Source organism: Psammomys obesus, unplaced genomic scaffold (assembly GCF_907164565.1).
Source record: "Psammomys obesus unplaced genomic scaffold, mPsaObe1.curated_primary_1811, whole genome shotgun sequence".
In the NCBI taxonomy this organism is placed as follows: Eukaryota; Metazoa; Chordata; class Mammalia; order Rodentia; family Muridae; genus Psammomys; species Psammomys obesus.
Genome location: NW_026590699.1, coordinates 5525742 through 5548734, shown reverse-complemented (window position 1 = coordinate 5548734; position 22993 = coordinate 5525742). Strand labels below are relative to the sequence as shown.

The 22993-nt window shown below is 50.8% G+C and overlaps 1 protein-coding gene and 1 long non-coding RNA gene across 5 annotated transcripts in view; one reads left to right on the top strand and one right to left on the bottom strand.

Moving 5' to 3' along the window:
* Nucleotides 1-16925, bottom strand: part of Grtp1 (growth hormone regulated TBC protein 1) — a 24033-nt gene extending 7108 nt beyond the window's left edge. For 2 of the 4 annotated variants that reach the window (XM_055608431.1, XM_055608433.1), the window contains exons 1-6: nucleotides 16845-16925; nucleotides 16314-16738; nucleotides 15872-16023; nucleotides 8629-8787; nucleotides 6188-6312; nucleotides 2923-3019 (exon numbers count right to left, since the gene is read on the bottom strand). In XM_055608431.1, the coding sequence (XP_055464406.1) occupies nucleotides 2923-3019; nucleotides 6188-6312; nucleotides 8629-8787; nucleotides 15872-16023; nucleotides 16314-16360 (580 nt within the window). In that variant the 5' untranslated portion in view covers nucleotides 16361-16738; nucleotides 16845-16925. Of the gene's footprint in view, nucleotides 1-2922; nucleotides 3020-6187; nucleotides 6313-8628; nucleotides 8788-15310; nucleotides 15359-15871; nucleotides 16024-16313; nucleotides 16739-16844 lie in introns of those variants that run through there. The other 2 variants (XM_055608432.1, XM_055608434.1) reach the window with 2 other exon arrangements.
* LOC129677809 (uncharacterized) lies at nucleotides 16686-22993 on the top strand. The gene is made up of 2 exons (XR_008720267.1): nucleotides 16686-17248; nucleotides 21119-22993. It is a non-coding gene; the product is annotated as an uncharacterized LOC129677809 (long non-coding RNA).

Here is a 22993-nt window from a genome sequence, read left to right as displayed (position 1 = left end):
CATGAACAGAAGCAGCCTTGTCTCATAAGTAGGGTGCTGGGATGCGGCTAAGCTGATAAAGTGCTTACTTAGTAGTCCTAGTCTCAGCACCCCATACACTGAGTACAGTTATTCGTGACTATAATCTCAGCACTGAATGTGAAAGAAGGGTCAGGTGTTCAAGGTCATCTTCCAATACATAGCAAGTTCAAAGCCAGCCTGGGCTACTTGGCCAAGCTCAAAAAAATAAATAAGATGGGTGTGATGGTACATGTTCTTAAGCCTAGCACTTAGGAGGCAGAGGCAGGTGGATTTCTATGATCTCTGTGAGTCTGAGCCAGTCTGGTCTACATAGAGTGTCCCAGGTCAACCAAGGCTACATGATAAGTCCCTGTCTCAAAAATGTAAATAAAAGCTATTGAGATGGCTCTTAAGAGGACTGGCTCTCTTCCAGGGAACCTGGGCTCAATCCCCAGCACCCACTTGGTGGCTCATAACTATCTATAACTCCGTCTCCGGGGATTCCTCCGTCTCCTTTCTGGTCTCCGATGGCCCCAAGCTGCACTGATATGCATGCAGGCAAAACACCCATATGCATAAAATAAAAATTAATAACAAAGCCTTTTTATTTTCATATTCAAATACTTATATTTTCCTAATCCCTAAACCCATTAATTAATAATGAGATTTTTAAAGGCAAAATAAGTACTGGAAAATAAAAAAAAAAACATTTGATTTTCTGGTGGGGAAATCAAACCCCAAATGCTTCTTCCAGAATGAAGGTGCCCCAATATGTGGGCACAGCACAGTACTGGGATCCCCACTTCTTTCTGAGCTGCCATGGCTGGAAGAAAAAGATTGGGATAATGCTGCTCAGCTTATTTTTGCTGCCTGGCTTCTGAGGAAGACCCAGACTCAGAAGGTCTAATTCCCAAAGGACACTCCCGACCCCAGGATTGAACCTACATGGCACATGAACCAGCCCACAGCCAGGGCAGGCAGCCATCAGAAAGCCACCAGGAAGGTGCAGAGTCTGCTAAGGCCTCACTGAGGCAAGGGAGCTCCGCTCCACCCCTCCTGCACCAGGAGACAGACCTGTGGCCTTCAGAGACCTGGAGCCCTTAGCATTGGGGTGGTGTCTGGCTTAGGCAATGGTGTTTCTGTGACAGTTAGCAACCTCTTTCCCTGCATTTCAGCAGAAATCAGGTCCAACTGTTTTCCTGGACATGCAGGAATCCGTTCATTAAGGGATGGGAGGGCGCCACCGTGAAGAAGTCTGCAGCCGACGGTGGGTGCCCTCCAGGCAGACCCAGGCACGCTCCACCCCAGACAGGCCATCAGTCTGCTGTCATTCCTTCCACATGATGACATGAAACTTCCATCTCAGCATCCTTGGCTCAAATGGGAGCCTTGGCTGAGACTCAGCACCTGCAAGCCTACCATGAAGTAAGATTCCTACGTTCTGAGACTCTCGGGTGATAACAGTAAGGCAAAGTCCCCAAGTCTGAAGCCAGGCATGATGGTACACACCTGAGGTGCCTAGTCTGTATAGCAAGTTCCAGGACAGCCAGGGATACACAGTGAAACTGTCTCAAGACAAAAAGACCCCAGTCAACTTCTGCTCGGCTGGTGAACCACAGGTACAACCCCAGGGAGGCAGAGGAGGCAGGGGTGGGGCTAGACCCAGCTTCAGTCAGAGGTCTGGAGGTGGGGTCAGGGCAGCCCTGGGCTAGTCAGGTGCCAGTGAGTCACTCCATCTCTCACAACCCAGTTCCTCCTCGAGGAGACCTCGGCTTTTTCAGCAGACCATGACCACATACCCCATGGGGGCTGAAGAAACCTGACACCTCATGAATTTGTGAGCATGTCCTCCAGGCTCTACCCACTAAACTCACACCCTGAGGGCCTCTTTACACAATCCAGATCCTAATCCTGTCAGCCATGGACAACACACACTTTCTCTACACCAGGAGCTACCTCACTCAGGGCATCTTTAGCCAAAGCTGCTGGCATGGACTTTTCTGTCTTTGAGACAGGATCTCACTGTGTTGCCTTAAATGGGCTGAAACTTTCTATAAAGACCAGATTGGGCTCAAACTCAGAGAGTTTGCCACTTCCTCCTGAGTGATGGGGTTAAAAGGCGTGCTGTCTCCATGACGGGCTCCCACCAGCTTCCACAAGTCCAGCTGGGATCTGACCTCCTGTCTTAGTTAGGGTTTCTATTGCTGTGATAAAACTCCAAGACTAAAAGCGATGCGAGGAGGAAAGGGCTTATTTTGGGTTACAGTTCTACACACCCTCTCATGTTCTCAACACCCATCTGAGGGCCAGGCAGAAGGCGGGACAGGCAGGATATGCTCTATCCAAGTCAGTCATCCCCCTCAGGACAGCACTGCCTCTTCCTAGTGTCCCTTGTGGAAGCCCACGGTCTATGCAGGCTTTTCTACAACTGGCGACTGCCCTTCTCTACCAATGAATAGAAGGCAGAGAGATTTGAAAAGGACTTTCCACTTATAAAGCAGTGACCCTTGGCAATAATGTACTGACTTCTCACAAGCTCAGTAAGACATTTGGACGGTGTCATGGGTGAGCCACTCGACTACAGAAAGGCCACACTCATGGGAAAGAGACAATGGCCAAAGGCAAGACTACACCCTCAACAGAGACTATAGAACCCCAATTCTTCTTCACTTCACATCAACTCTTTTCACTAAATTTTTCCCTCTTCTTTTCTTCCTCTTTCCAGTGTTGGTATTAAACCCCAGACCTTCCTTCATAAGAGCCAGAATGTGCTCTCTCCTGAGTTACACCCCAGCCATTTCACCGCATCCTGACTGGCCAGCCAGACCTTTTCAAAGACATCAGAAGTAGGGCAGGGCAGGGCAGGGCAGGGCAGGGCAGGGCAGGGCAGGCGAGGCCAGCAGGTAAGAACTTTCAACCTACCAGGTAGTATTCTTCCAACAAGAGCATCTAAGAGCCAAAAAGACTCCTCTTCATTCTTAGTGATAAGGATCAGATACCCCGCTATGAAGTTCATTCCCTGAAATCAGAATGAAAAACAAACTTCACCTAGTGCAAAGGGTTCAGCTCACAGCACGTCCCCTTCTTCTGCCCTTCCCGGAAACTTGTGAAGCTCTAACCAGTGGTTCCCAGCCTTCCTAATTCCGTGGCCCCATGACACAGCTCCTCATGCTGTGGTGACCTCCAACCACAAAGTATTTCACTGCTACTTCAGAACTGATTTTGCTACTGTTATGAATCATAATATAAATATCTGGTGTGCAGGATGTCTGATCTGCGACCCCCGTGAAAGGGTCTCTCACCCCCCACCCCTCACAAAGAGGTCAGGACTCACTGATTGAGAACCGCTGCTCTAGACGCATCTATACACAGCTTGGAAGAGACCGAGACTAGTGGTCTGCGCTGTTCGGCCAGCCGACATGGGAGAGGGAAGTCAGCCTGAAGAACACCGAGTGCCCCGCAGACTATGAAACCAAAGGCGCTCTTCTCCTAATGCTGGCACAGACAGCGGTGAGTGACTCCTAAGCGATCAACCAGCCAGATACTCTAACAGCAGCAAACATCGGACAGGCCTGATGACACAGTCCTGTAAGCCCAGCTTTTGGGAAGCCGACGTAGGAGGGCCACAGGTTCAAGGTGAGCCTGGGCAACTTACTAAGACTCTGCCTCAAAATAAAGTGAAAGGGGGACTATAAAATAGCTCAAAGGGAAGGCACTTGCTTCAGTGTTCAGTCCTCAGTCTCCCCAAATGATAAACAGTAAAAAGCAGTGAGGATCGTGGTCCTTCGTGGAGGAGTGGGACAGTGAGAGGATGCTCTCCCCAGAGGACAGATTCTGCCAGAGTGCAAGTACTGGCACAAAGCCAGACAGAGGCCATGGCCCTCGGAGCTTATGATGGGGACCTGAGAGTGTGCGCGCCTGACACGTCTGGGAGAATGAGGCTTTGCACAACTCCTGTCTCCCTCCCTTTTGTTCATCTACACTTTCTAAAATAAGCATGCAGTCCTCTGGGAAGAAATCCATCTTTGCACGGCCAACAGCATAGGCTCAAACAATACCAAACAGGCACCGCATGTGTGGTCTGCACAAAGATACTTTTATCAAGCCAACACCCACTGCCAGGCACAGAGCCCCCAATACCTGTTCTGTACCTCCACTCAGTGTCCCCAAGAATGAGACTCAACACACAGGTAAGATACACAGGGACCATAGTCAAACATTTGTCCCACAACTGAGTTCGGATCCCCAGTGTCCGTGTGGAAAGGTGGGCACCACAGCATGAGCTTATCACCTCAGTCCTGGGCGGGCAGCAGACAGAGGCAGATTACTGTAGGGCCTGCTGGCCACTGCCTAAGTCAGCAAGCACCAGGTTCAGGGAGCTCAGAGGGCCATTCCTTTAAAATGAAGTGGGGAGTTCTCTACAGGGTAAGACACTTGGTATCAACCTGTCTCTACATGCAGATGCTTGCACAAGCTCATGACCACATGCACACAAAGGCTGAATGGAGCTCAGTGACAGAGAATTTCTCAATGGTGCAAAAGACCTCTGGTTCCATGCCAACCCCTGGAAAGAGAAAAGGAAAAGAAGAAAAAGGCGCTGTGACAGGGCAGGAGCTGGTAACAGCTCTAAGTTCCTGGGTCACGAGGTCATGAGGATGACAGCACCTGGGAAGATGCCAGCGAGGGAATGGTGTCACGTGGAACCACCTGTGTGAAGTCAGCCCAACTTCATCAAAAGAGAATGCAAGGCAATTTGCAAGCACTTTCTGAAGTCCCAGTGCTATGGGCAGGACTGGGTCCCCCAAGGCCAGAAGTCTTCTGCCTCAGAGTGTGCCTTCATTTGGGGAGAGGTCTGTGCAGACTTCACTGGTTATGATGAGGTCAAAAGGTTAGCTTCACCAATGAAATGACACAATCCAAGGCAGATTAGAGCACATAAATGCAGGCTTATTGGGGGCAGCTCTCATTCGGGTCACAGGAGGGGTCAGTTATGTCACCATGAAAAGAAGGACAGAAAAGCCTGGAGAGAGGGCAGAGAGAGAAAGTACATGAGCAGAGATCAAGAGAGCTAGTTGGGGGGAGAGGAAGGAGGGAGAGGGAGAGAGAGGGAGAGTACGAGAGTGACAGAGAGAAAGACAGACAGGGAGAGAGAAGAAGGAGGAAAAGGGAGGGAGGGAGGGAGAGAGAAAGAAAGAGAGACAGGCAGACAGACAGGGAGATAGAGGAAGGAAGAAGAGGGAGGGAGGGAGAGAGAAGAAGGGAGAAAGAAGGAGAGAGCGTGTGTGCAAAATGTCTGGATTATACAGGGAAGAGCATTCTCCGGGGGAGCGGAAGCCCACCCCTGGTCTGGAAAGTTCAGGGCAGAGGGCCGGGTATGCCAGCCATATCTTGCTACAGGTAGGGACTGAGGGATGCTGGGAGAATCTGGAGACCAGGTCTGCTTTGGTATGTTAAATAGAAACCTTATCCAATGGTCTCAAATCTGAAACCCAACAGAGGTTCCTCTGGAATAGAGACCTCTGGTTAGACAGTATGTGTCCTTACAAAAAGGGACAACCTAGACACTGCCAAGGAGGGCAAACATCCCAGGAATGTCAGATTCTGGGGTGGGATCTGGACAGGAAGTAGTGAACATCATCCTTGGCAGCTGCAGAGGAGGAAGTGCCCAACGGCTGCCCAGCCCACACCTGGGTCTCCTATTTCCAGAATCATTCTTACTTAAGCCATGCAGTTGACAAGCTCTTCGGCGCCCGCCAACTCCCAGACACAATCAGGAAACTGTTCCCGAGCTGGTAATCCAAACTAGACCCAACTCTGCAGTGGGATCTATGACACCAGGCTGCCAGAAACTCCCGAGAGGTCAGGGTACAGGCCGAGTACAGGCCTCCACACCCAGAGAGTCTGCACAGCGTCCTGCCGGCCCCTGCCTCCTTCCATTCTGTACCCCCTCAGCATCATTCCCACTGTCTTCAACGCCCATGCTCACCTTATTCACTAAGGCGATAGCACGAAGCTGTCCCTCCACATCCCTGCAGCGAGCTAAGCCTGCCGTGAGGGACGCTTCGCTACCCAGGGCTCATGAGCCAGGAAGAAAGCTTGTACCTGCAGATACCATTGCCATGGAGCTATGGGGTCCCAAATGATCCCCCCCAAGCACATGTCAGCTCTTAAGGCTCTGGGGGCTCACCTGGCAGTACCCCACAGCTTGGTTGTGCAGTCCATAGGCCAGCAGCACATTGTACAGGGTCTTCTGAAGACAAGGCTCCGCCGTCTTCCGGAACCTCACGTTGTCAGGGAAAGTCCGGTTCAGGTCTACACAGAAATTCACCAGTGTCACCGTCACGCCGCTCTGCATCCCCAAGGTGGCCAGACTCTGTCTTGGGTTTCAGGAATGGCCCCATCCGGCTGCAGCTGAATCACCCCAGAAAAACCTAGCTGCCACCTCAGCGCGCTGCACGCCTGAGCCCGGGTGTAGCACAGGAGATGGCATGCTGCGCCAGGAAGGACAGCAGTGATTGGAGACCAGTGTGGCTGCCTGCAGCTATGGTCTCCACTGGACCCTTCAGTTACCCTGTCAGTATGGAAGAAAGCTTCAGGTTCTGAAGATCAAATATATCAAGACTAGGGCTGGCATGGAGCACACCCTTCTGATCCTTTGATCCCAGTACTATGGAAAGAGAAGCAGTCAGATTTCTATGAGTTCAAGGCCAACCTGCTCTACATACAGGACTGTAGGCCAGCCAGGGCTACACAGTGAAATTCTGTCTCAACAAAACAACAAAATGCTAGGCTTGGTGGTTCATACTTGTAACTGCTACACTCAGGAGGCTAAGGCAGGGTGACTGCTGAGTTCAGGGGTAGCCTGGGCTACAGAGTCCTGCAGTTTCAAAAGAACTGAAACAAAAATGCCCAGAACACAGGAAGGAGAACAAGCCAAGACTGCCTTCAGAGATAAACCAATGCCAGGAATTAAGTAAACTCATGCTGCCGGGTTTTGTGCCGAAGCTTCCCTGCCCCACCACTTCCTGCTCTCATGACCCCTACACCCTCCATAACCTCTCAGATCCAAAACATCTCCCCTGGAACTGTAAACACTCAGCGACACAGACTGGTCACAGGAACAGGAGCGGCTCGCTACGGCCGACTAGAGCCACAGGCTGCATTTACTCTGCATGGTACCCTCACATCTTGCTATGGCATAGGTAAAGGGAGTGTGGATAAGGCTTATGGCCCTGTTTGTGTTCCATGTTTGTGAACATGGAAACTCCACCATGTGGTCTGGGGCTCCGACTCGGTCCGTAAAGAGCTTGCTTACACGTTGAAAGTCCTGAGTTTGACACCCAGTGGCACATAAACCAGCCACAGGAGCATACATCAGTAACCTCAGCACCCAGGTGGAGGCGGCTCATTTGTGCTTACATTTGGAGTTCTAGGACAATCTGGGAGGCCATCCTGTCTATAAAAACAACAAAGGTACTTGCCACCAGGCCTGATGCCTTGAATTCTAGCCTTGGTACCTACATGGCAGGAGAGCCAGTTCCCACAGGTTGTCCTTTAATCTCTCTCCTCTAACCTCTATATATGCATGTGAGCACACACACACACAAAACAAACAAACAAATAAACATAATTTAAAAATATAAAACAAGCCAGGCACAGTGGTTGCATATCTTTAGTCCCAGCACTTGGGAGGTAGAGACAGACTGCCAAGAGTTGAGGCCAGCCTGGTCTACATAGCAAGTTCTAGGCTTGCGCCAGGACAACACAGTGAGACACTGTGTCTAAAAAAATAAATTTTAAATGGCTACGTGATGGAGTTTAAGCGAATCCCACAGGGTACAGTCAGAGACAAAAGTAGAGGACATTGGTGCTGACAGGGGGCAGGTCAGTTTGGGAAGGAAGGTGAACTATGAATACGCATATTTTCCCATAATCATTTTTTTTTTCTAAAAACACACTCAACAACCTTGAAAATCATTTCACAAACAGTAACAGCCAATTGTATCTAAGATACATGAGGCTACCTGAGGACCTCTCGGGGTTCCACGGACCCCATGACCCCTGGTCATGTGAACTGAGCCTCAAGCTCTGTCACTGGGGTGGTAAAGGACAGGGAGAGGGGTGGCGTAGACAGTCCCCGGGTCAGTCAGAATGGCCACCTGATGGCAGGGTGCAGGGACCACCTCCACAATGACATCAAGGGAGCATAGCCAACACCATTGCGCTTGGGGCCACGTGATACTATCTTCTCAAGCTCCTGAGACCCTCACAGGAAACTCCATCTAGCAGTCATGAGGAAACTTGACTCTTGATTTCCACGTCCAAAATTTAGCATCTGCAGGTGCATCTTCAGTAAGGCAGACTTGTTTGTCTGATGTTTGAGACAGGGTTTCTCTGTGGCCTTGGCTGTTGTGGCTTTGTAGACCAGGCTGGCCTCAAACTCAGAGATGAGCCTGCCTCTGCCTCCTGAGTGCTGAGATTAAAGGCATGTGCTGCCACTGCCCGAAAGGCAGACTTTTCGATTGCCTAGGACCTGAGCAAGGGCAGAGCTCTGCTTTGGGATGGATCCTGGTCCACCCTCCCCATCGAAGCTACACAGGCACCAGGCACTGAGCACAAGCCTCCCACCTGTCCTGATGGCTTCCTCCAGGCTGGGGCTCCCCTCTCCCTCGAGCAGTTGGTGGTAGTATCCAGGGTTCTGGTCCATCTGGGCCTGGGCTCCACTCACAGCCATCCAGACTCGGGCCCGGTGCTCCAGGGGGATTCCCTTCCGGACATAGCGCTTCACTGAAACCCAGAGAGACTGAGGTGACCTCAGGGCCCAGGAAATCAGGACGATGCTCCAGTCTTCCCTCTTCACCTGAGCACTAAACCAGTCCAGAGAGGGCCCAAAGCTTCCTTACTCTGCCCAGGTAGAAACAGTCCACGACCCTTCTGAAACGGAACAGCACCAGCAACGTAGAGCACCAACTCTCTTCTACCGCACCGTCTAAGCAGAGTGGGGACAGGCTAGGGCTGGACGCTCATACTCATCCTCTCTACCACCAGCACTGAAAGCCACATACCCTAAGCTCAGAGGACAGAAGGGCTCTATCCAGGCTCTTGTTCTTGGTCCTCGATGGCCAACCTGCCTACCACACTGAACAGACCCAGTGTAGGACCAAAGGGCACTTGGTCCAGCTGGGGTGTGGCCCAGTGGAATAGCTCGTGTTTGGTGTGTACGAGGCCCTGGATCCTATGTTCAGAACCCAAAGACCATATTTTCTTCCAGGGGAGGTTTTGTTGAAAGTAGGGAAAAGCCTGATGACTTAGGTCTGAGCCTCCCAACTGGGAGGGTGGGAGAGAACAGCCACATAGGGTGTCTCTTCCCATCACACCCTCCTCTCATCTCCACAGCTGCTCCTTGGCCCAGGGCAAGTGCTCCCTTTACTGACATCTTCACTATTTGCCTCTCCAAAGCAAACAGTCAAAGCTTTGCTGTTTTCCTTTGACATTAATATATATAATCATTACTTGGGCCAGAGTGATGGTTAACAGCACTTGCAGAGGATCCAGAGTCCCATTCCCAGCACCCACATGGCAGCTTACAACCACCTCCCACTCCAGTCCCAGGGGACTGGCACCCTCTTCTGATGTCCTTGGGCACTGAGCAAGCATGCATGTGATACACATATGCACACACAGGAAAACACATAAAAACATGTAATGACTTAAAAAAGACACTAACTTTAGGGAGTGCAGTAATTTGGATGTTAACTGTGTGCGGGCCCCTTGCATGGTGTGGGATGTGGTCTTCGGGTAACTGTCGGTCGCACCATGAAAGACTGAGGGGCATTCTTCGTCCTTGTCTCTCCTGGCTATGTGGTGAGTTGGGATACCCAACTCTGTTCTTCCGCCATAACATGCAACACCATGCCTAAAGTAAGTCATCACGAAAAGGAAAACACCTGGGCTCAGAGTATAGCTTAACAGCGCAGCATTTGCGTAGCATGCAGGGAGTCCTAGGTTCAATTCCAGCATTACAAAAAAAAAAAAAAAAAAAGGAAAAGCCCTGTGGCACCAGTTCTAATCAACAGAGAAATAAAAAAATTAAAAAAAAAAGACTTCATGTGGACTGGAAAGATGGATCAGCCGGTAAAGGCTCTTGCAGCAAAAGCTTGGCAACCTGAGTTTAGTCCCCAGAATCCTCATAAACCCATGTAAAGGTGGAAGGAGAGAGCTGGCTCCACAAAGCTGTCCCCCGACCCCCCCCACACACACCATGCTGACTATCAACTCACAGGAACAAATAAGGTATTGGTGAAGGGTTGGGTAAGTGGATTCATGGTACACAATAAAGAACGTAGAAACAGCTGGCTAGAGAGCTGGCTCTAGAGTTGAGAACGCTAGGTGCCCTTCCAGAGGATCTGGGTTCAATTACCAGCACCCACATACACGCAGACAAAATACCCATACACAGAAATTTAAAAAATATTTTTAAAAAAAAAGCAATGCAGGAAAAGTTACACACACACACAAAGCCAACTGTTTTTTTGACAAAAGTGACAAAGGAAATTCAATGCAAAAAGGGTAATCTGTCCAAATAAAGAATGGCTAAAATAAAACGACACCAACAGTGTAAAATCAGCAGCCACTGGAGCCTCGGGTGTGGTGGGAATGCAAAATGCACAGCCGCTTTGGAAAGCTCTTGAAATTTCTTTTCTGGCTTCCCTTTCCATCCCACTCCTTTTCATTCTGAGAATCAGATTCTAGGCCTTGCACACAGTAGACAATGCAATTTCTTCCCAGTTTTAAGCCTTTAACATAATCTAGCCATCCCACTAAGGAAACCTGAAACCTGTGCTTACACAAAAGCCCGTGTGTGCTTCTTCCTTTGGCCTTTCATACCCGACACGTCAATGATGAGCAGATGGATCGAGATCGAGGAACACCTCAGAACAGAAGTTATGAGCCACCGGGGCAGCACAAGGCCATAGCTGAACCTCTAGTGCAATACAGAAACCAGGACTCAAACGCTGCAACCCAGCCAAGCAGCTACAGGGCATCCTGGGAAGGCAGGCTCAGAAACGGGCTGACAAGGAGCGGTTCATAGAAGTCTGAAGTGATGAAACTGTTCCAATTTTTCATGTGTATGTGGGGTACCCACGAGGGCACTGGATCACTAGGAGCTAGAGTTTTAGTTTGAACAGCCTGATATGGGCGCTGGGAACCAAACTCAGGTCCTCTGTAAGCAGTACACACTCCCAACTACAGACCCAGCTCGCCAGCCACCACCCCTCCCCAACGTTTTTCATTGTTTTGAGACAGGAGCTCACTATGTAGACCAGCCTGGCTTCAAGCTATAGCAATCCTGATGCCTCTGCCTCCTAAAAACTGGAATTAAAGTAACTCAGGCTCTGGTTAAAACTGTGTTGCTGTTGTCTGAAATCCTAAAACTGTACTCTCATAACAATGAGTTTCACTATCAATTTTAAAAATAATTCAGTAATATAAGGCTTCTGTTGTTTGTTTTTTGAGACAGAGTTTCTCTGTGTAGCTCTGGCTGCCCTGGAACTCTCTTTGTAGACCAGACTGGCCTTGAACTCACAGAGATCCACTTGACTCTGCCTCCCTAAATGCTGAGATTAAAGGCATGTGTCACCACAACAGGCTCCTGAGGTTTTCTGTTTGTTTTGCTTTTGTTTTTATTTCCAGACAGGGTTTCTCTGTGTAGCCCTGGCTGTCCTGTTCGTTGTAGACCAGGCTGGCCTTGAACTCACAGAGATCCTCTACCTCCTAAGTGCTGGGACTATGGCACCTGGCTTGTTTGTTTTTAAGCAAAGGACAAACTAGTCCCACATACCAACATCCGATACCTGCTCTGTTACGGCTTCCTAGCCCCACACCCAGGCAAGCCACAGTCTCCTTACTTTGTCCAGCCGCAGTTGCAGAGTTGGGACTCCCTGCTGGTCCAGAGGCCAGTCTCCAGCACACTTTTATCCTATTTAAACTTACTTTGTTTCTTCAAGGGGAATGAAGACATCGTTCTTGCTCTCACACACTGATCTCCTTCTGAGGGCAGGGTTCACCCACAGACAACCATCAAACCCTGAGGAGAACTAGCTTCACCTGTCTGCCCAACCAAGTCAAGCAAAAGTCAGGTTTGGGACATTTGGCTCTGAGTGTGCATTCCTCTTCAATTCACTTGGAGTGCAGGTGTGTGTGACTAAGCCACTATGACAAAGAAGCAAATGGTTCCACTGCCTGCCCTGTGCACCAAGAAGGGACACTACCCAGGGAAAGGCAGCGTCAAGGACTGGGTTCGGACCCTCCCAACTGCAGAAAAAGCAGGTTCTATTCTTGGGCTCCTGCATCTTCACATAGGGCAGGAAAACAGTATTCACTGTACCCACTCTTGATCATCAGTGATAACAGCTGTCATCTGAGACATCTCGGATAAGATTTACAGGTAACTGGAAACACTTGGATGTTAGGGAACACTGGGGAGGGAGACTACAAAGGAAAAGAGCCGAGGTGGCCAGCTTCTTCCAGGCCAACCATTTGAGACACTATGGCAGTCTCCTCTGATACCAACAGCACAAACCACAACCTCAAACGTCCTTTCTCATGTAGAGAAGGGAGGCATCTTGAATCAGAAACCTCCTTGGGACATACAGAATTCCAACATGGTGACGTCTCCTGGCACAATTGGTGGCCAGTGACTCCCTTATAGATGGCTTGGCCAGTGGTTGATAACCTCAGAAGGTGCTTTCCTTACACAGACAAGGCCAAGACCTAAAGCCAGATGATGAAAGAAAGCACGGGGCACCTGCAGATAAAGATAATGAGATAAATGTGATAAAGAGAATGGGAGGAGTAATAGCCCTTAATAGGATGTGTACTCACAGTGCCCCAAACTTCTCCCTGGATCAGCTGCTTGCAGACTCCTAGCTTCTCTTCTAATTCAGACAGTAACTCTCTTCCGCCTTCCATCTCCTCCTGCAGCTTGCTGCCTTACTGTTTCCTCTCTTGAAAGCCAGTAAGATGTCTCTGAGTCTCCCTCCGAACCCCTTTAAATTCTTGCACCAACCCCAAGGCATGGTGACTCGAGGCTTTAATCTCAGTACTCAGGGGGCAGGGGCAGGTGCAGATCTGTGAGTTTGAGGCCAGCCTGGGCTAGGTCAGCCAGGGATAGAAAGATCATATCTCAAACAACTTTACTGGTGAGATCAAGAACTTCAAAAGGGGCCCTGTGTCCCCTACTGACTCGGACAAGCAGAACACCTCCAAAACCAGAAAGTAAAGCTATGTGTGGTGGTAAACACATATAATGCCTGCACTCAGGCTCAGTAACAAGGTTCTCAAGTTCAAGGCTAGTCTGGACTACATACAGGCAGACACAGAGAGAGAGAGACAGATCAGCAGATACCAAGGGGTGCTTACTGACACTCAAAAGCCGGTTTAACATTGAGCGCCTGGCTCCTACCCGAATACACGGACACATCTTCCTGGGTCATGTGAGCTCTCCCCTGGGGCTATTGCCCTGCTGATCACACCACAGTCAGCCGAGAATATCTGGCAGGAAATTCCCATCTCTGGAATAGCTTGTCTGCTCCTGTTTTATGCTTGATCAACCTTCACCAGCACTGCAGGCTCCCTACATTTTGAGGGTAGACGCCCAGCGACCCCCACACCTCTTACTCATTAGGCTTGCTTCCTGCCAGGAGCCAGACACATCTGTTTACACCAGTTACACCTGCTACCATAATTACAGCCTAATGCCTATTACATAATCAAGACAATAGAAAGCAAAGCCATATAAAGCAAGTTTAAAACAGGTTAAACTTTTTTTTTTTTGGAGATTTATTTTAGCCAGGTGTGCTATCACACACACACTTAAATCAGTCAGCACTCAAAAGATGGAGGCAGGTGGGTCTCTGTGAGTTCGAAACCAATCGGGTCTACATAGAGAACTCTATTCCAGCTCTGGCTGCACAGTGAGACACTGTCTCAAGGGGGGCAGGGAAGCAAAGAGGAGACAGGCTCTCTCTTTGCAGTCCTGGCTTTCTTGACTACATAGACCAATCTGGCCTTGAACTCACAGAGATCCACCGAAGTGCTGGGATTAAAAGCATGTGCCAAAGCCAGCTATTTTTTTTTATATTTTTTATCGTGTGTGTGTGTGTGTGTGTGTGTGTGTGTGTGTGTGTTTACACGTGAGCATGTGTGCCCACAGAGGCCAGTGGCATTGGATTCCCAGGAGGCTGGAGTTGCAGGAGGCTGTGGCCCACCCCATACGGGTGCTGGAAATTGAACTCAGGTCCTCTGGAAGAGCAGGAAGCACTGTCCCTCTTAACTGCAAAGCCCTCTCTCCAGCCCAGTTCACAGGGTTGAGACAAGTGTTCAGAAGCAAAGCAAAACCAAACCAAACCTGCTGAAGTAGGTTAGACAAGTGCAAACCAGACCTAGTGTCTGAGGCCCGCAGGGGGTCACAGGTTCAAGGCCTGCCTGGCCCTTGAAGGATAAACTCAGAATGGCATGTGTAAATCTGAACAGACCTCCATATTCCAGGGCCATACCCATCCTCCCAGCCACAGGAATCACTTCCTATACTGAAGGCCAAGCGCTCCTTGGGGGGGGGGGGGGACGCTTTAAGGCAGTCCCCAGTGGTTACTTCTGTGGTAGACTAGAGCCTGGGGTGGGCGAGAAGCAACTTCATTTTGTATTTTTCCCCGTAACTAAAACGTTTACCATGCCCATGAATTGTGTATTACGTGTAAATAAAACTTTCTAGCATTAAAAGACAAAAAAAAGTAGGCACTTGCTGGAAACCCGCTGGCACACTGAAAGGAATAAATGCAGAAGGAAAGAAAACGCGGGTGCTACCACACAGAGACTGCTGTAGACCTCCGCCTCGCCCCCAGCCCTTACACCTGGGTCATCCATTATTAACGCCGAGCAGTCCGTCCACCTGGCAAACACCTTCACACGCTCCTCTTTAACAAACGGGAAGTCCCCAGTATCTTAACAAAGCAATACTCCCTGTACCCAGGATTCCACAGTGAAATAAACAAAATTCCCTGCAAGCAGGGAGGGGCCTTTGATGCTAGCAAGGAAACAAACGGCTATCAAATATGATGTAGGGGAAAGAAAAAAAGGAGGGGGGCTTGAAAAGGCATGGTAGTTCCTGCTCAGAGTAAAAGGAAAAGTTTGGACCATCAAGGGGCCTGTCTGAATTTGAAGCATGAGATCTGGTCCCCTAGTCTCCAGTTTGCAGCTCCTGTTAGGAAAGGGCATACCCGGAGCCCCACCCTGAGTGCCCCACCCTTACCAGTCTCTGGGGACTAGGCGCTGTTCTAAACCCCCTCAGAACACGAGGCTTTCTCGAGGCTTCCAAGGAAGTATGGACTTTGCCCATCTTCGGTTAAGAGGGCGTGGTGACCATGGTTGTAAAGGCAGCGAGGTGTGCAGGTCCCAGGCCTGCTCTGTGCTACACACACACTCCTCAGTCAACGCTTGGGCAGGGGTCTCAGTGTCCCAGGAGTCGCGCCTGGGGTTGGCGGGGTCAACTATAAAGGAGCCCAGCTCCTGTGGAGTTGCCAGTGTGTGCGCGTGCGCGTGCAGGTCTGGCTTCAGGAGTTTAGTGAGCCAGCTGCTGAGTCCCCTTACAGAAGGATCTTGCTGCTGGGGGGCGGAAAGTGGGGAAAGTCACGCTGGCGCGACACTGGGTTCTACTGCTGGGAAGTCATGCCACAGGGACTCTACCTGCTGCAGGAGGTCCCGCAGTCTAAAGTTCGAGCTCCCGGGTCGCACCACAGGGGTTCTGGCTGCAGGGGGCGGGGGTCCTGTTTGGTTAAATGGCTGCTATGCCAGCCAGCGTCAGGACTCTCACCTGTCACGCTTTTTCGGACACCACCGTTTCCCTTTAGAAGTTTGGACCATTTGATCGCTCTCTTGGTGAGTATCACTAGGTACGTGGAAAAGAATTCTTCATAAGCCGCATAATCAAAGTCTTCGGGCCTTTCAAATCCGTACGGATCGATCCTACAAACACAAAAAGAACCTGTTTTCCGAACCAAGTTTCTGCGCCCGCGGAGATCCGGGAGCTGGGGTCCCGGAGCTTCGCCACCCGACACTCCTCGGTCCGCCCCTCCGTCCATCCTCGGTCCATCTTCCCTTCCTCTCTCTCTCCCCTCCTCCATCCCCTCCTCTCCTCCACCCCTTCATTCCCTTCTCTCTCCTAGGACCAGCGCTCGTCTCCCAAGCAGCAGCGACCGGCTCAGACCCATTCTGGGGCGGGTGCCCGGCACCCCGCGCGCGGCCTTCGCACCCACCTGGGCACCCGAGCTCGCGCCGCCTGCGCGCGCTCTGCGGGATCCATGCGGAGAAGGGCCACAGACCGCGGCACACAGACGCAGCGCAGCCCAGAGCGCTGGACCCCGGTGCGCCGCTGGCCCCGGGGCGCGCGAGTGCTTCCGGCGGGGGCGTGGCCGAGACGGGGGCGGGACGGGGACTAGGGGCGGAGCCAGCGGGGGGCGGGGCAGGGTGGGTGGACGGGGCGGGGATGGGTGGGGGTGGTATTGAGTACGGGAGGGCCCAAGGCCGGGACCGTGCACCTGCCGCAGTCTGGACTAGGAATCTGAAAATCCAGCAAGATGGAAACCTTCGCGGAGGTTGTAAGACCTGGATCCACTTAGCAGTGTTCTAAGTAGCCTTCAAGCCTCAGTACCTGGCAGACTGGACTTCGGACTTCGAGCTCCTAAGCAGAAAAAAAGGAGTCTTTTTTCACTTGGCTCCCTTGCGTTTCAAGGCTGGGAACATACTGCTTTGAGGACCACCATATAGGGGTACGCGCTTCTCCAAACCTTGGAACCCCAGGGTTAGCCTTGGAACGAGTCGTTGCCGCCTCACTGTCTTCTGCCTGGAGAAGCCCCAGCCCCTGCGCCACTGCAGGAACACCGTGCCAGGCTTCTTTTGTGGTCCCAATCGCCGTCAGTTTCTTGAGATTTCAGACTTTGGGCATGGATACCAGCTGACCGCCTTTCTCAGCGAGGTGCCATCGGAAACCTGTGGAGAAACTTTTGAACTGTGGTTGGTCAAGCTGCCGAGGCAGAGCTTAGGGCTTTGGTGCCTCAGCCCCTGGGGTCAGCGGTGGCGTGGACCGGACATTGCAGAAGCACTTCTCTGCGGTGTTTTGTCGTGAGCCCTTGAAAGCTGCCGACTTTCTAGAAGTCTCTTCTGAAGAAGTCCATGAGCTCTGCTGGCTGAGGTAAGAATGACCCTCAGCTGGACTTTGGGAACTAACTTGGGCTAGTTAGAAACCTCCGTGTACCTAACAGGAAGCGTGGGGGCGGGAGGGAGGACAGTTAGAATTTAGCCTGGTCCATTGGGACACTTGTGTTCAGCGCTCGCTCGTCACCCATACCCCAGTGTAAACAAAGCTGACCTCCGTGCTGACAGTAGAGGCAGCCTGGGGACCTGTCTCTCCGCTATGTAGATATCTATGGCCTTTGTTTCATTTCCTCGCGGTTGTGAGACTACTGGAAGACAGATTAGAGAACCTGGATTTGTTTGGATTTTATCCACTCCTTGATTTGACCAAACTGTAATAAACAAGTTATTTTTTTTTTTTTACTAAGTTTTGGTGACCCCATCTTTTGTTTTTTTGTTTACTTATTTTATTCTTTTTTTTTTCTTTTTAAATGTATGTTTGTTTATTGAGACAGGGTCTCACTGTGTATCTCTGGTTGGTCTGAAACTCACTGTATAGACAAAGCTGGCATTGAACTCCCAGAGATCTGTCTGTGTCTACCTCCACACACACACACTCAGAGTGCTGGCATTAAAGACATGTGCCACCATGTCTGGCCCCATCTTTCTTTTAGAATACAGCAAGGAATGAACCTGAGAATCCAGCTAGAGCTACAGACCTGAGCTTCTCTGTTGATTTCTTTGATGAAATCTAGTGCTGGCATGAGCAGAACCCCAAATTCCAGGTCTCACAGTTGCCCCGCTTGCTTGCTGCTTCTGGGAAAAGCTTGCAGAGACCAACTCAGCCCAGCAGTGAGTGGCTTTTTAACACCGGTGTCCTTTCTCTCGGGATGGATATCCCTGCCAGTGCTCTGGCCTTGACCTTTCCCTAATGGGGGCTCAGACCACAGGCAGCACAGAATTCTTTGCTGTACATGACTTTCTCCTTGGTCTGGCCATACAGAGCTCTCTCCCAGGTCTCTACCCAGCTGTCTACCAGGGGCCTTCTTCACATTTGCTGCTGCTACTCTTTTTCCTCCTACTCCTCTTCTTCTTTTCTTCCACTTATTTATTTTGTTGGTTGGCTTTTTGAGACAGGATCTCTCTATGTAGTCCTCTATCCTGGAGCTCACTATGGAAACCAGGCTGGCCTTGAACTCACAGAGTTCCTTCTGCCTCTGCCTCTGCCTCTGCCTCTGAAACCTGTTTTCTCTTTTTTTCTTACTTTAGATGGGCTGTTGCAAGCAAAACAAATAAAAGAGACCTTTGCAGGCTCAATTCTGACAGCCCACCTTCTTGTCTGTTTTCCATGCCCTGCTCCCACCTCTCCAGCACCAAAAAGCATCGCCAACAGCCCTCTCTCACTCCTCTCTCTAATAACTCCTGCTTTCTGTTGATGGAGCTTGGGAATCCCACCTCAGTCCCTTGGATGGTCTTGGAGAAAAGGCTGGCCTGTGGCCCTGATGCAGGCTGGGAAACATCCATGGGCCTCCTGCACTTGAACTTGAGAATAAAGTCATAGTCTCCACTGTGAGAGTTTTGTGGCCAGATATGACCATGGGATGGGAAGCTGGCTCTAGGCAGACTCAATTAGATAAGAACAGTTGTCCTGCAGGAAGAGTGGGGAGGGTAGATACAAGGCTCCAGCAGAGTAGTGAGCGTGCTCCCCTTGTCTCAGCAAGCACCCACATGGGACTAGGAGACCTAAGGGCCACATGCCCCGAGTAGCCTCTCTGCACCCCTCCCCAAGTGTCTTAACATAGTGACCCACAGTGGTCGTCCATAGCCTCCCCAGTCCCACCCTCTGAGGCAATGAAGCCATTCCAAAGCCTCAGAAAGACACAGTGCAAACCCAGCACTAGGGTCTGAGAGTAGCCTAGCCTTCCTTAAGGAGTTCAGCTTTTCTGAGGTTATTCCCTCAGACTAAATAGGAAATGGAGACAGATCCAAGAAGAGTGGATGGGCATCGGTGTAGAATGAAGATGGCCACAGCTGAGTCCACTGGCGTGTCTTCTATACCAGTGATGTAGGTGGCCAGACAGATGGCATCAGCTCCCTGATGCTCCCCACGCCCCCTCCTGGTCTTAGTTACTTTTCTGGTTGCTGTGATGAGACACCATGACCAAGGCAACTTATAGAAGAGTTTACTGGTGCTTACAATTCTGGAGGGCTTGAGTCCAAGACCACTGTGGTGGGGAGCATATCAGAAGGCAGGCAGGCAGACAGACAGACAAGCAGGCATGGCACTGGAGAAGTAGCTGAGACTTCACATCTCACTCACAAGTGGGAGGGAGAGAGCTAACAGAAACCTCAGAGCCCATCAGTAGCGACACACCTACCCTAATAAGGGCACATCTAATCCTTCCTAAACAGTTCCACCAAGTGGGGGACCGAGCGTTCAAATGTGCAGGCCTCCGGGAGCCATTCTCATTCAAACTACCACATACTCTCACTGGTGGAAGGGAGGTGGGGTGGAGAAGAGCTCCTCGGGCTGGTTGAAGCTGGAGAGCTAGCGTGCCTCTCTCACACCATCCATTACAGAACTTTCAGAGCAGGCGAGTCGGGGTGGGTTGCCTACATTTTCCTCATAGAAACTGCAGAGCCAAGCGTCTGAAGCTCTGAGGGGCTACAGGTATAACTGGAGGCCAGATGACAGGCCTGGATCCCCTTGCACTGAAGCTACAGATGGTTGTGAGCCACCTTGTGGGTTCTGGGAACTGAGCTCAGGTCCTTTGCAATTGCAGCAAGTGCTGGCTTCTGCTGATTCACCTCTCCTGCCCAACCCTGTCCTTGTGGTCTCCCGGTCTGTTTAGTACTGCCCATATACTCACAGATGTGGGGCCATCGTTGGGTTGTGCCTGACCTTCCAGAGGCCACACCCATAAAGAAACTGACTCTCCCTCCTCCAGAAGCCAGCAGCTGGCTCCTCGGCTATGGGTGGAGACATAGAATCCCTTTCTCCCTCCTCAGCTAATTATTTTTAATAGTTCTTGCACGCCATCTACACCCTTTAGCTTGGAAAGTGGACAAATAAAGAACACCCTTGATTTGTGCTATAGGAAACAGCTCCTTGCCTGTGTGCTATAGATGAGCTGACCCATGTGGCCCATGTGACAGGCCAGACATAGGTCTTCCAGCCCCACCCTGTGCTGCATAAAGCCTACGCAGGTGTCTTTGCTGACATGGCTCTCTGTCCCTCACCTTTACCCGGCACTGAGCAGGGCCCCGCTGGGCCCCTTCACCCAGCTGCGCACTCTGCTCTTCTGATTGTGAGTGCCGTTCAGAAGGAAACCTCTTTCTACCCACCTGTGCTCTTGCAGCCAGGATGGCCAGAGCTCCCTCCCGTTACTGTTTTCTTACATTTGTGTTGGTCACTCACCTTCCCAGCAACCAACCACCTTCAGCCCTCAGCATTTGTGAGTTTGGCAGGCTCTTTAAAAACTTGACAGAAGAGAAGAACATGAAGTTTGCAAGTGGCTTTTAAAGATGTTCCAACTGAGCCCTGGGTATTGAGGGCACACACCTTTAATCCTAGCACTTGGGAGGCAGAGGCAGGGGGATCTCTCTGAGTTTGAGGCCAGCTGGTCTACAGAGCGAGTTCCAGGACAGCGAAGGCTGCACAGAGAAACCCTGTCTCAAAAAGAAAAACAAACTTGTTCTAGCTGGCAGGGGCTGAGCACAGCGGTGGGCATTGAGACAGGCCAGTGGCAGAACATTTGCCTGTGACCCCCAGCACTAGGACAGACAAACACAAAACCCTTCAGCTAAATAAAAAGGAGAAGAATTTTATCTAAATATAAAGGAGACCGGTTATAACAGCCCCCTGTGGCTGGAAAACGGCCCTCTGGGGGAGATGGTCCGAATTTGAAATTTTCCATTCCTCTTCTAGGGGCAAACCAGTGGCCTCCACCCCAGCCCCGTGCCCTGGACAGCTTCCTAACACGGAGGTGAGGCAGAACCCCACCTGTCCAGACGCCGGGGTCCTTAGGACTGAGGTCACAACACACACTTTTCTCTGCAAAGGGCTCAGGAGATGCATTGCTGCTGTGTCCAGTGGGGGGTGGGGGGGCGATGCAGAGCCGTGAATAAGGGGCAAACGGATCAGCACAGAGGGGGTTCCCAGTGACCTCAGAAAATGACCAAATTGTGCAGTCTGTAATCCCAGCACTTACAAGTGAGTTCCAGGCCAGTTTGGTGCACTGGTCTACATACTGAGTTCCAGCCAGGGCTACAGAGTAAGACTCTGTCTCAAAAACATAACAAGTCCCAAATCTCCAGCTCCTGGCAGAACTTGAGGGGCCTCTCCTTAGGAGCCCCCTTTTAGCACTTTACGTGAGGTCTACGTAAGACCCAAGACTACAATCTTTGGGGGTGTCTAGGCGACCATTTCACCTTGACCACAGGGTTCCAGGATGTATGGTCCTAGCTCAGCTACACCTGTGAGAGGGACTTCAACAGATCGCTTGACTCACAGGAGTGAGAGCCGTGGTGGCAGTGTGGCCAGCCTTGGGTCCCAGGGGGTCACCAGGGATAATTAGCTGGTGACCTTGTCCCTGTGAGATCCTGAATTCTTCAAACTTGAGGGCTTGCTCACCTGATCTGCCCCAGAAGGCATGCCCAGAGCCCAGCAGCCCTCCATGAGGCTGTACCCAGGAGTACTTTGAAGAAAGAAAATAGGTTTAGGGTGGTGAATGGGTGGGGCTTGGGGAGGAGGGGCAACCCCAGACCTGCCGGAATGGAGCTCCTAAGGGTCATCGTAAACCAGGGAACTGGCTCCAGATACAGCTTGTAAAATGGCCTAGGCCTGCCTTTTCAATTTATCAGTGTATGTTACTCATACAAAAGAATGGGCTTTGTCCTGACATTTCCATGCATGTGTAGAATGTCTGTTATAACCTAGTAATCCAGAGCTGGTCCCAACCCCGGTAGGCAGAGCCTGCTTCCCATCAGCCTCCTGGGGCCAGATTATCTCGGGTGGGGAGGGCAGGAGGCAGGGGTGTATGTACTTTCAGGTGTGTACCATACTTTGAAGACACATTCTGTTTCTACTGTATTCCTGCCTGGGCAAAATAGCCCTGGCAGCATCTTAAAGGCCCCTGAGAGAGATTTGAGATGAAAGTCCCTGAAGCTGCTAACCCACGGCTTGGGAGGCAGAAGCAGAAGAACTGCAAGTTTGAGGTCAGTCTGGGCAAGACCTAGTTGATGGGTATTCTCCACCTATGAAATGAGCCAGTGGAAGCCAAATTAAAGCATAAAAGGTAGGTTTATTGGGGGCAGCTCTTTCAGGTGGATTCACAGGTCCCAATGAACAGGGGTGTAGGGGAGTGGGGGCAGGGAAGACACCATGCAGACAGGGAGACAGAAAAGGGAGGAAGGAAGAAAGTAAGACTGTGTGAATGAAGAGAGAGAGGAGAAAGAGACAGAGAGAGAGAGAGAGAGAAAGAACCAAAATGTCTGAATTATATAGTGAAGAGCCTCTGGAGGAGAGGAAGGAAAGGAAGCCCAGCCCCTCGGCTGGAAAGTTCAGCATAAAGGGCCCAGTATGCCAGCCATGCCCTGTAACAGATGGGGACTAAGGGATGCTGGGAGAATATGGGTCTGCTTTGATATGTTAAATAGGCTTGCCCAGGTCTGAAACTCAACACCTGTCTCAAGAAAAGAAAGGAAGAAAGAAGGAAAGAAGGAAGGAAGGAAGGAAGGAAGGAAAAGAAAAAGAAAGAAAGAAAGAAAGAAAGAAAGAAAGAAAGAAAGAAAGAAAGAAAGA